At 49.6% G+C, this 12,318-nt stretch overlaps 2 protein-coding genes across 2 annotated transcripts; one reads left to right on the top strand and one right to left on the bottom strand.

The window, feature by feature from the left end:
- Positions 1-118: 118 nt before the first annotated feature.
- On the top strand, positions 119-3,623 carry SMDT1 (single-pass membrane protein with aspartate rich tail 1). Its single transcript, XM_026479519.4, has 3 exons — positions 119-377; positions 1,721-1,861; positions 3,389-3,623. The coding sequence occupies exons 1-2, from the start codon at positions 192-194 to the stop codon at positions 1,856-1,858; spliced, it is 324 nt and encodes a 107-aa protein (XP_026335304.1). The 5' UTR covers positions 119-191; the 3' UTR covers positions 1,859-1,861; positions 3,389-3,623.
- A 1,222-nt stretch (positions 3,624-4,845) lies between these two features.
- Positions 4,846-12,129, bottom strand: NDUFA6 (NADH:ubiquinone oxidoreductase subunit A6). The gene is made up of 3 exons (XM_026479518.4): positions 11,958-12,129; positions 6,458-6,573; positions 4,846-5,062 (listed from the first exon to the last, which is right to left on the bottom strand). Exons 1-3 carry the CDS (start codon positions 12,094-12,096, stop codon positions 4,931-4,933), a joined length of 387 nt encoding a protein of 128 aa, XP_026335303.3. The 5' UTR covers positions 12,097-12,129; the 3' UTR covers positions 4,846-4,930.
- Between the last annotated feature and the right edge of the window lie 189 nt (positions 12,130-12,318).

Raw genomic sequence — 12,318 nt, 5'->3', positions numbered from 1 at the left:
TCACCACGTGGGGCGGGTGACAAACGCCTCTTTCATACCGCCGCAGGAACTCGGCGCACTGCGCAAGTGTGAGGGCTGGGGCTCGCGTCTGATCCCAAAACCTCGCGAGCGTTAGGGCAGCGCGCTTCCTGAGCGCGTCACAGGGGCCGGGCGGTGGGGTCCCGGTGCCGGGCTAGGGGCGGAGCTGGGAGATGGCGTCCGGAGCGGCTCGCTGGCTGGCATTGGTATCCGTCCGATCCGGGGCTTTCCGGAGCGGGCCTAGCTTGAGGAAAGGTGGCGATGTCTCCGCCGGAGGGGTTGGCTCAGGTCGGAGCTTGGTACCGTCGAGGTCAGTCATCGTTACTCGCAGCGGCGCCATTTTGCCCAAACCGGTGAAAGTGAGTGTCTGCCTGGAGGCGGGGCGAAGGGGCCGCGGCCAATCATTATGGGGAATGTACGCTGACTGATAGGAGCAAAGGCCAATCATACGACCGCCTTAGACCGGAAGACGGATCAAGGACAAAGTTTAGGAATGAAGCGCCGCTAATTTTGACAGGTGGGAGGAAATGGGTCAGATCCCTGTGTTGTGTTGGGCGCACGGAAGCAGAGGATGGGGGGCGAGAGCTGAGAAAGACTGCACTTTGCACTAGCTCATCACTAGGAGTTGGTGCCCCAGTTCTCCAGACCACAAGACTCGGCTTTATGAGTCCTCTATAGACAGATCACGTAACCACTCCGTTCTTGTCTACCTCACAATTGATGGGATGAAATAACGAAAGCGTTATTCCTTTCCTTGTGAAAGGGTTTTGTAAATAAAGGGTACGTGGGACAGACCTTATTTCTTTAGGAGTTTTGATCTAGTACTTAATTCATGTGATTCGTAGTCCTGAGAGGTGGGCAGGGAATTTTTACAATCACTATTTCTACAAATGAATAGTCGGGCCAAAGCAGTGAAGCCGTGAGGCTCCAAAGCTAGCAGCGAGTTAGGGTCTGGAATCCAGGTTTCTGGCTGGTACAACCCCTCCCCATGTCCTATTTTTTTCCGCTGCTGAATGCTGTCACGTGCCCTGAGTAGCCTTGGGTTTTTCTAAGTAAAATGGAAACAGCCCCTTACACCAAACAAGTGTGCTTTTTGACTCCAGGGCTGTGTGGGAGTTACAAAACAAACACAAATTCTCTTAGAGCTGGTCTGTCACACAGACAAGTGAGTTCAGGATTGTTTCGTGGCAAGAGGCAGGGTCCATATTGAGGAAAAGCTGCCTTATAAAAAGGCACAGCTGGAAAAAATTTTTTTGAAACTCCGTAGGAAAATATGACAGGATATGTTGAAATTCTACTGAAACTCCCCTAGTCCATCCACACAGCTAGTCTTTTATGGTAAGACATGCTCCCTTTTAAAACATGGTTGTTTTTAAGATTTAATGTGGTGAAATTAAACTTCTTGGGCACTGGGGAATCTTAAAGAACTGTATGGAGTATCCTTCCATGGTTCAGGCACGTCTAATTTTTAGATGTCTAGAGTGAATGCCTCATACTTTTCTTTCTGGTACCCACGTTGATGGCCATAAAATAACCTTATCTCCTCCTCTTTTTTCTTGCTCTGAATTTTTCCAAGATCTTTAAAATCAAGTAGCTGCGTATTATGGGTCTGGGTTCCACAGGAGTGCCCCTGAGGGGCCAAGCCTTCTGTGGTCCCAGAGTGGGCTCTGGAGCTCACAGCCACCGCTCTGCCCCTCCGCAGATGTCCTTCGGCCTTCTCCGTGTGTTCTCCATTGTGATCCCCTTTCTCTATGTCGGGACCCTCATTAGCAAGAACTTCGCCGCTCTGCTTGAGGAGCACGACATTTTTGTCCCCGAGGATGATGACGACGATGACTAACAGGTACGACTTCCTTTTCTCCTACGTGGACCAGGAACAGGAAGGGGGTGGGGCATCTGAACTCTGATGCAGTCTGCCCTGGTAGCAGTTCCTGGTCACCTGAAGCAGAAGCGCAGACCTTTAATAAACCGACTCACTTGGCTGTTTTTATTTTGCCTTTGCTCTGTGTTGATGAGGAAAACTATCTTATGGACTTGAAAATTCATTGGGATGGGGCGCCTGGGTGGCTCAGTCGGTTGGGCATCTGCCTTCGGCTCATGTCATGATCTCAGGGTCCTGGGGTCAAGCTCCATGTTGGGCTCCCTGCTCAGTGGGGAGTCTGCTTCTCCCTCTCCTTCTGCCCCTTCCCCCCCTGCTCATGCTCTTTCAGATACATAAGTAAAATCTTAAAAGAAAAATTCACTGGGATCTCCTCCAGCTGGGTTGATCCCATCCAGGCTTTTTATTTGTCTTTTATGTACCCTTGTTCTCTCAACCCGCAATTTAAAGCCTTACACACCCACCCCAAACAGCTTCATTCTCCACACTGAAATTTAGAAACTGCAGGTCCTCACCATGGTCAGCAAGGTCACCAAACTCTGTGCCTGTTCCATTCAGCTTTCTGGTGTTGGCTCCCAGCGCTCTCATACGTGCTGCTCGGCTGCCTTTCTGTTGTAGCTAAGGACAGTTCTGGCTCTGTAGTCTGACATTCAAGCTTGCCGTGACCTGGTCACACCTGTTACTCCAGCCTCACCTTCCATATTCCCAACCACACACCTATCCCCAGTATCCACTATTTCCTCAATTACCCACATGTTTACCCACTCCCAAGCAGTGGCTCACTCTTCCTCCCAATTAGAAGGCTATTATTTTCCACTACTTTTTTTTTTTAATTCATTTGAGAGAGAGACAGAGCACAGGCAGGGGGATCGGCAGAGGGAGAGGGAGAAGCAAACTCCCTGCTGAGCAGGGAGTCCGATGTGGGGCTTGATCCCAGGACCTGGAGATCATGGCCTGAGCCGAAGGCAGTTACTTAACCAACTGAGCCACCCAGGAGCCCCTATTTCCCACTACTCTTACTTCCACCAGTTCTTCATTGTCTTTGATGAAGTCTTCCCTCATTTCTCCATTTGAAAGTGACTGCTGTGTCCTGACTGACCAGCACCTCTTGTGGACAGTCAGTATAATATGCTTAAATACACAGGCACACCCCCAAATTCTACTAGACTAAGAGTTTCTTGCTGGCAAGGAACATGGTGTGTGTGTTTTAAGTAAGCTCTACACTCAAGTGTGGGCCTTGAACTCACAATCCCAGGATCAAGAGTCGCATGTTCCACCAACTGAGCCAGCCAAGTGGCCCCAGGAATATGTTTTTAATACCTTTGGGCCCTCAGTGCCTGGTCTCTGATGAATGTTCATTGAATGTGCGAATGAATAAACAAACTGCCTTGCTCCTGCCTTGTTTGGTAGAACTTCTCTGGAATGCTCTTTTTGGTATGTGGATAGAGGGCTGCTCTGTGCCCAGTTCACTGCTGCTTTCCTTTCTTGCAGGACATGGAAGAAGTCAGAAAGGAGACAGCCCTAACTTAATTATGATATGGTGACGCTCACAGTCTCTCCTCCTTCCCTATCAGAAGGGCCCAGGGAAAGCCCTCAGTCTCTCGACTCCAGTGAAGCCTCCTGCACCATCTGTGACGGAGCCCAGATCCCCAGGCTCTGGGAGGTTCCCAGAAATGTGCTGTCCACTGAGCACAATCAGCTTATGAATAAACATGATAAACATCAGCTCTGTGTGACTGTGTGGTGGCTGAAATGCCTGAATTTGAGTAGACCCCAGTTGTAGTTTCTTGTCCTTGCAGTCCTTCTCTAGCAGCTGAACATAGCGGCCTTTGATTTACAACCCAAGATTTCCAGGCCCCCCTGCACCCACGAAGGTAGTTACAGGCACCTGGAACCTATTCTCATCACTTACAAAAGTCCAACAGAAGCTTTCCCCTCAGTAAAGATGCACAGGATGATTAAAGCCTCAAGCTTTTTTTGTCTTAACACTGGCTAGTTATCACATGCCAGTCATAAGCTTTGACTGTTTAAAACTCCTTGAGAAACGTTGTTATTAGAATGAATCTTCCAACACTTGGGTTCCTTAGATGAAAAGACAGTAAAGGGGTTGGTGGTGCTGAAAAATCTGGGAATGCTCAGGGTGACTACCTACAGATCCTGAACCCCCCTCTCCAGCATTTAGACTGTCCAGGGAAAGAACCATCGAGAGCAGAGATGAGTTCTTTAACCTGTGTTGACATTTATTCTCCTGTCACTGGAGCTATAGCCCGGTTTGCAAAACCAGCAGAAATATTTCTGTTCTGTGCGCACTGAACAACGGTGTTCCCAGCAGAGCGCCTAACTGGGCAGGAAGTTCATTCCATTTTCAGGACTGGGGCTTGTTGCAGGTAGATGGCTAGGCCTCTTCAGAACCCAGGGAGCAACAGCCCAGCTTGGCAGCCGACTTCTGTGCCTCTCAGTGCTGCTCTGATCTCCAACAGCAAGAGCTGGCTAATTCTGGATAACCTGTGCAATCCTGGGGGCTGTAGAAACATGGCTAAATTGGGGCGGGCGGCTGGGGGGCCCAGTCAGTTAAGCATCTGACTCTTGATGTCGGCTCAGGCTGTGATCTCAGAGTCATGAGATCGAACTCGGAGTGGGGCTCCGCGCTGGGCGTGTAGCCTGCTTAAGATTCTCTCTCTCCATCTCCCTCTGCCCCTCACCCCACCCTCTCTCTTTCAACAAAGTCGTCCAGCCTGATACCCAGAATGATAGTTTCTGAACAGATGGTCTCATCCTTCCTGTTTACTGACATGCAAGGCTCTGAGAAAAGAGAATCTAATTTACAGGAAACACCACACTTCAGGAGAGGGAAAGAACAGGTGGTGTGTATACTAAGACCCCACTTGTTAAGGCAAAAAGTGAGACGGACTGTGGAAGAGGAACTTCCCACTGGCTCAGCAACAGGATTCTGTTAGGACGTGACCATCACATAGGGAGTTTATTCGTGCTCTAACATACTTAAATATCAACATGCACCTTTCCCGAGTGACTTCACGGGTCATGGCCAACATAGAACTTGGACAGGAAATCCTTTGGCCTCGGCGCTTCTGTTTCATGGAAGAACCGCATGACGTGTGTCCGCTGCTTCCAGACGTTAATCGTTTCCTCCAGTTCCATCTTTCCCTGCACAAGTGAGGGGAGAGGTGTTCAGTCAGAGTGGCTGAGGGGAAGGAGAAGGACACTGAAGGCCAGGATTCTGTTATCTGCTCTGGTGCAGACTTACTGAGTCACCTTGTAACAGGGCAAGTAACATCCTCTGTCAAGACCACAGTTTCTGCATCTGGAAAATGAGGTGGTTGGGCTAACTGATCACTGAGGCCTTTCAAATACTCTTTAACTCTGTAGCTAACCGATCCCGAGAGGGAGAGACTTCCAGGTTAACAGGCCTCTGCCCCATGACTGCCTAACCCGACTGGCTTAACTTGGGTTTCTGCTAAACATTCCTCCCGTGGTACGTACTGGTCCATGCCAAAGTTTGCAATGATGCTAACGCGACGACCAGAGATAACACAATCAGGCCGGGATTTGACCCCATTTACACAGGACTCAGCCAACCAGCCTGCCTCTTCCGGCTGTAAGGAGCAACCTGGTGGGGGCGCCTGGGTGGCACAGCGGTTAAGCGTCTGCCTTCGGCTCAGGGCGTGATCCCGGCGTTCTGGGATCGAGCCCCACATCAGGCTCCAACACTAGGAGCCTGCTTCTTCCTCTCCCACTCCCCCTGCTTGTGTTCCCTCTCTCGCTGGCTGTCTCTATCTCTGTCGAATAAAATAAAATAAAATCTTTAAAAAAAAAAAAAAAAAGGAGCAACCTGGTGAAGCAGTAACCTCCAGGAATGAGGTTCAAGAAGAGTTTCAAACTTTCCACCTTATGTCTTTTTTTTTTTTTTTTCAAAATACAAGCCCCGGGGCGCTGGGCTGGCTCAGTCGGTTAAGCATCTGCCTTCGGCTCAGGTCATGATCTCAGGGTCCTGGGATTGAGCCCCGTGTGGGGCTCTGCACTCATAGGGAGTCTGCTTCTCCCTCTCCCTTGGCCCGTCTCCCTCCTCATGAGCACTCTCTTACTCTCGAATAATAAAATCTTTAAAAAATAAAAAAAAAAGAAGAAATAAAAATGCAAGCCCCAGTGGGTTTTTTCTTGAACAATCTTATATTTAATCAGGTGATAACCTCTAAGTTCATCTGTTTCTTTGAAACACTAAACAAAAGTTACTGACCCAGTAGCTGCTTTTTTTTTTTTTTAAAGATTTTTTTATTTATTTATTTGACAGAGATAGAGACAGCCAGCGAGAGAGGGAACACAAGCAGGGGGAGTGGGAGAGGAAGAAGCAGGCTCATAGCAGAGGAGCCTGATGTGGGGCTCGATCCCATAACGCCGGGATCACGCCCTGAGCCGAAGGCAGACGCTTAACCGCTGTGCCACCCAGGCGCCCCCCAGTAGCTGCTTTTTAAACTCGGGAGACAAAACTGAGCAGCTCTGGACAAGCTGGGGGCTCTTACTCAGTCAGGGAGGGTCAATTACCTTAATGACCAGAAGATCCACCACCCTGGGGTCTGTGACGTGGCCATTCTTCATAAACATTTCTCGGACTTTATCCCGTCCTTGCTTCACGGTGATGTCCAGCTGGAATAAGTGCACTGAAGAGAAAACACGATTCAGGGTAGAAATTACATGGTTAAAACCTAATTAAAACCTTTACAAAAACTGAGTCAGTGGAGAGTCACTGAACACAGACAGGTTGCCCATTCATTTCATTCAGCAAATATTATTGGCCTGACCCTAAGCCAGGTGCTTGAGGCTGTAGCGGAGGGAGACGTGGCGCTTGCTCTCAAGGAGCTTACGGTTTGTTTGAAGAGACAAGACCGCCGCATTGAACTACAGCCCAGTTCAAGAGTGTGAACAGCCTGGCTTCACAGCCCAGCTCCATCACACCACCTATGTGATCCCGCGGCCATGAACTTCTCTGTGCCCGAGTGCATTTGTTTCTGAGGGAAAGGAGGGTAATAATAGCACATTAACTCCAGGGCTATTGGGAGGATTCCAGGAGATAAGACGAGATCCTTAGAACAGTGCCCGGCATGGAGTAAGCTCTCAAAAATATCAGCATTATCATCATACAGAACAACTGAGAGGAGACGCAGTGATGTGCTGTAGGCTTGTGCGGCACAGACTTAGTGTTGAGGGACACCTCCAAGTGCGTGTGCGGGCAGGGCAGGCTTCAGTCCAGCCTGCGATTACCACCACGTCGGGTGGAACAGTCTCTCAAATTCTAGCCCAAGGGGCAGCCATCCACAAATGCAAACACGTAATCTCAATATCCAGCAATCCCTGGCTAAGCAGAGGTCTAAAAGAGTGACACAGCCTTAGGGACCTGAGACTTCAGATGAGGCACATGTGTGTCCTTTGCAAATTAGGTTTTAGTCGTTTGTATTCCCATCCTCTGGCAGTCGGCCTTCAGTGGATTTGCTGATGACGAAGGCACGTCCAGGGCCTTGTGTGGTGGGCAGGATTAGAAAGGGGGGGCACATTAGGCCAAAGGGACAGCATGAACAAGGCTTATAGGCTAGAATGAGCATGTGGTTGGGGAGACCTCTGTGTGCTCATTTGGTGAGGACGCCTTGTGCTGTGGCCTTTCCCGTGACATGTCCACTCCTGTCTACAGAATTATCAGAACCAGCTCTGAACACCATGAGAGTTATGCAGTGACTGAATGAATCGACAATAAAGTTCAGATCTTTACACTCAATTTAGTGACAGTGGTAGAAAAATAAAGCTTCTCCTGAGGGAAATACCACGCCACGCTGATCCCACAGGGAAGAGGCAACAGCAGACATGTAACAGGAGAAACTGCAGCCCAGCCTTATAGGGAAGTGTTAACAGAGCTCAGAAAATCCCGCGCACTGGAAGGAACGCAGGATCCATGTGCTGGGGCAGGCTCTCATGGAGCCCCTCCCCCCCCAGCTGCCTCCACTCTGGTAGCTTAAAATCAACCGTGGTGGGAGTACCAGCCCCCAGAAAATGGGAAAACGCTATAAATCTGGGTTCCCACCACAGCCCGTATCACAGTAGGAATTTTATTTTTTATTTTAGAAAGAAAGAGAGCAGGGGGCGGGGCAGAGGGAGAGGGGAAGCAGACTCCCGGCTGAGAAGGAAGCATTACAGGAGGGCTTGATCTCACAACCCCCAGTTAATGACCCGAGCAACCTGAGCCGGAACCAAGAGTAAGACACCAGGTGCCCCTCATAGTAGGAATTTTAGAAAAAAGCAAGCAAAGGGAAGATAAGACAAAGAGATACAAAAACAAATGTAAACTAACAAGGATCCTAGAATTTAGAATCCTCCCGTTTGGGGGAATGAGGCCTACCGCACTGTGGGTACTTGCCTGAAGTCATACTATTGGTCCCTGGCACATGTGGGCCTGGAATCCAGGTTGTTTATTGTTTTTAAAAAATTTACAATCTGGTGCTTTTTAAAGGAAATGAATACGAGGACTCTTCTTCCCCTGCTATCAGTGCTTACCTTTCCTGCATTTTTATATTAGATTTCTGCCCAACCTTGGGAGTTTAAAAAAACAAGGTCCCTCTATACTAGGGGAGCCGGTGCCCATCCGCTCCCATTCCTCACGATCTCCTCAACTACACACTAGGGCATTGGGTGTGCGAGTCTTCTCCTCAGGAAAATGTTTTTGCTTACCATGTCAGTTCACAGATCCCTGAATGCCCGACCTCCCACGTTAAGAGCCCTTGTCTCTAGAGAGACAAATTCCATAGCTTTGTCCTAATTTCCCTCCTCCCATCCCAAGCCTCTGAACACACCCCTCCACCAGTGAGAAAGGCTGTGGGAAGGCAAACGGCAACAGCCTAAGCTATCACCTGCTGGATCGTTCTTTGGTTTAACTCGGTGGTTCATAAAGCAGCGATTTTGCCCACCAGAACATCTGGCAATGTCTGGAGGCATCTGCGGTTGTCACAACTAGGGAGAGAGTGATACTGGCATCTAGTGGACAGAGGCCAGGGTTGTTGTTAAACACGCGACAATGCACAGGACCGCCCCCACAACAATTACCCAGCACAATGTGTTGAGAAACCCTGGTATAAATTAATTCCAACTGCTTTCTCAACTCACAGTTTCTTGGCTTATGCTTTGAATTCTGAATATTTAAATTGCAATTTTGAAAAAACCTAAGAGGCTCAAAAGGAAGGTATCAAGTGCTTCTCGTGGATGAGGGTGTCTTTCCCAGCCTCCGTGTGTTTTTGCAAAGTTCCTGTCAAGGTTTTCCTGAGTCAGGGAGGCTCTGACACATTAAGAGGGCTGCCAATGATATCCTCAGCCGTTTGCTCCCATTCACTTCGGGAGCATTCACACCAGGCACTGGGAGATCCTGAGACGGGAAGGTGCACGTTGTGCTGGAGAAGAGCAGGGGGTCAGGGGTCAAACCAGCTGGGAAAGGTCTCCCCACCATTATGAACTATGACCTTGACTAGGGTACAGCCTTCTCAGCCTGTTTCCTCAACTAAAACATAGGAAAGAAAAGAACCTCAGACCTAACTCCTTTACAGGTACATGGCAAAAGTCGAGCGACAACATCTCGTAAACAGTGAAGCTACTATAAACGTTAGTTGTGAAACATTTCAGCACTTACTGCCCATACATCTAGTTTAAGTTTTAATGGTCTGGATACATGCCTGTCTTCCTGACTAGACCATAAGGCCCCCGAGGGCAGCGCTACTTTATTCACTTTTGTGTCTCTGGGCATCTAGTACCGGCCCTGGTGAAATGGAAATTAAACGAATAGTTTCTACAGAAAAGTCTCCTGTTTTGTAACCAGCAAGCCTCATGTAATATTTTTTCAGCGGAGGGATTCAGAGGAAGGTAGTTCTGTCTCTGTGCTCCCACGCAAGGCAGCCAGCACCCAGGCAAATGACTGCTATACACGTGCGCGTAACCGGGTCCCGTGGGATTCAGGGAGAACTACAGCAGGAGCAGAGAGCCAGGTGTAACAGGTGGCTCGCCAGGGTCTGAAGTTTGGCTCCCCTCCTCACTAACGGTGTGATGAGACACATTTATGTGCCTCAGTTTTCTTATCTGTAAGACAAGGAAACAATTCGAACCCACCCTCAAGTAAGGCAATGTAAAGAATTCAGCATAGTGCTGGGCCATATGTATGCAATTCAGTAAATGTTAGTTATTAGAAATACTATTACTTATTCCCAATTCTTGATTTGGTTCCTTGGCTGGAGTCCGAATGATGCATAGCAGGACACCAGTGTAGACACAGGCCTGAGCAACTGACCACCTACAGACGACCAATCCTCCCCGTAAAGGAGGTGCCACCCCTGTGACCCTCCCCTGTCCTTCTCCCCGCTCCCCCAGGCTCCTCCTTTCAGGACCCTTCTGACTCTGGAATAATCTTCTCAAATAGTATTTAAGGGGAATTCCTGAGAGGGGATAGTTTAAAAACTGCTGGGTCCTGAATGTGGGTAACTGGGTCTATCCTCAACTCAGCCATTGACTTTTTTTTTTTTTTTTTTAAACCCTTCGCAAACCATTCTTCCGCCATCTGGGTCTTGTTCCCCACCTCTTCTCTCTGCAACAAGAAAGGATTCTGGGCACTCACAGAAGTATTCTGCTAGGCAAACATTCTGTTTTTAAACATCTGCAACTGAATCTCCACCCCCCCCAAACACACATATGCAGACACTTGCTACTGTCACTTCCCTATACCTATTATCCACCTGTCCTCTTAATAAAACAACAACAGTAGCAGCCCACATTCAATGAGTGCCAGTTAGGCTTACCCTAAGCAATTTAGATATATTACCTATTTAAGAAGGGCTACTCTCTGAAGAAGGTACTATCATGATGCTCATTTTACAGATGAGGAAACTGAGGCATAGCAAGATGAAATAATTTGCTCAAGGTCACGCAGCTAATAAGGGACAAGGTCTGGAGGCAAGTGTCTATAACTACCACGTTCTATTGCTTCTCACACACTGGCTGGGAAGTGACAGCCTCGGCAGGCAGCTATGGTGCTCTAGCTCACTTTAAAAACACCTTCCCTCTCAGACTAGCAGTGACAGTCCACATTAAAACACACTCAATCAATCAACAAAACAACAAAATATCGACAGCCCCTGACATTTGTACTGTCCTTGCCAGTTTAGGTGGGCTTTCCCCCAGTCTTCCTCTCATCAGGGACACTGGGCAGTGCTGAGAGGGAAATACCAAGTTAAGAAAACAGAATCTCTGCATCCAGGGACCTCGTATTTCAATCTCTCCAGTAAACAGACTGGTTCTCCGACATCTAAGTAAGTGAAGGCAGGGGACAGTGAGGCAGTAGGGGACAGGCGATCAGAGGGGAGGGGGAGGAGTTCCTAAGAAGTAGGAGAGGCAGGTAGAGCTAGGGAGCAAGCTTGGGAAACTGGATGTGGGAGGAGGCCATCTCACCTGGACTGGAAAAGGCACCACTGACTTAACTGGATGACCTTGGGAAAGTCACTTCCCTTCTCTGGTGGTCTGTTTTTCCGTGGGGGATGTGGGAAACAGATGATCGCTCAAGTCCTACAGCCACTTTGTTTATATAATCTAATGGGCACCTGTAAATACATTCAGGAACTCTACGGAAGACTTTGGGTTCCAGATCTACCAAGGGCTGGCTCTGGGCCTCGGGGGCATCACTTCTCCTCTAGGTGCCTCACATGCCTCACCTATAAAATGAGCATGTCATCCACAGTCCCTGCTCTCCCTCCCACGGGTCCGGTAAGAATTACGGGGGACAAAAGGGCCAAAGCGCCCAGGGCGCCTAGAAAGGCGGTTCGGATGCAGGGCACGGCTGGTTTGAGTCCGGCGCCGCCGCCGGGTCGGGTCCACCAATGCTCGGGTGACCCTCCTCCCCTAAGCACCCGGAGTCGCCTGTGCCCAAGTCGGTGACCTCAGCTCCTCCCGGGAGAAATAGGAGGCCAGGACGGCTGCGACCTTGGGCGGCTGCATCTGGAGCCCCGCGTGCGCCGCAGCCTCTCACCAGTGTTCGGCACCTCTCGATACCAGGCGCGGTACAACTCGCGCACCCTCCGCTTGGCTTCGTTCATGTCCCGACTAAAAATGGGCTTCACTGAAGTGGGAGCCGCAGCAGCAGCCCGCCGGAGGCCGCTCGCCGCCATCTTGCTAAAGAAATCACCTTCCGCGAGGGCGGCCGAAATACGAAAGTCTTTTGTCATTGGTTAAAACTGAAAGTCACGCCCCTAAGCGCCACGGGTAGGCGGGAAGATAGCTGTGAGGCTCTCTGATTGGCTGGGAGGCCTCCAACTCTGGGTGGGAACGGCCGCTGGGGGCTGCGCATGCCCAGGTGCGGAAACTCCCGCTCAGCCGCTGGCGGGCCTAAC

The sequence above is a fragment of the Ursus arctos genome, unplaced genomic scaffold (assembly GCF_023065955.2).
Source record: "Ursus arctos isolate Adak ecotype North America unplaced genomic scaffold, UrsArc2.0 scaffold_21, whole genome shotgun sequence".
In the NCBI taxonomy this organism is placed as follows: Eukaryota; Metazoa; Chordata; class Mammalia; order Carnivora; family Ursidae; genus Ursus; species Ursus arctos.
The sequence above is the reverse complement of the archived record's forward strand: the minus strand, read 5'-3'. Positions and strand labels throughout refer to the sequence as shown.

Excerpts from the sequence above, each read along its gene's own strand:
- SMDT1 (XM_026479519.4), top strand. The coding sequence starts at position 192 with ATGGCGTCCGGAGCGGCTCGCTGGCTGGCATTGGTATCCGTCCGATCC. Across the intron at positions 378-1,720 it reads TTTTGCCCAAACCGGTGAAA|ATGTCCTTCGGCCTTCTCCG; the intron begins GTGAGTGTCTGC and ends GCCCCTCCGCAG.
- NDUFA6 (XM_026479518.4), bottom strand. The coding sequence starts at position 12,096 with ATGGCGGCGAGCGGCCTCCGGCGGGCTGCTGCTGCGGCTCCCACTTCA. Across the intron at positions 6,574-11,957 it reads TCGAGAGGTGCCGAACACTG|TGCACTTATTCCAGCTGGAC; the intron begins GTGAGAGGCTGC and ends TTTTCTCTTCAG. Across the intron at positions 5,063-6,457 it reads TGGATCTTCTGGTCATTAAG|GGAAAGATGGAACTGGAGGA; the intron begins GTAATTGACCCT and ends TCACTTGTGCAG.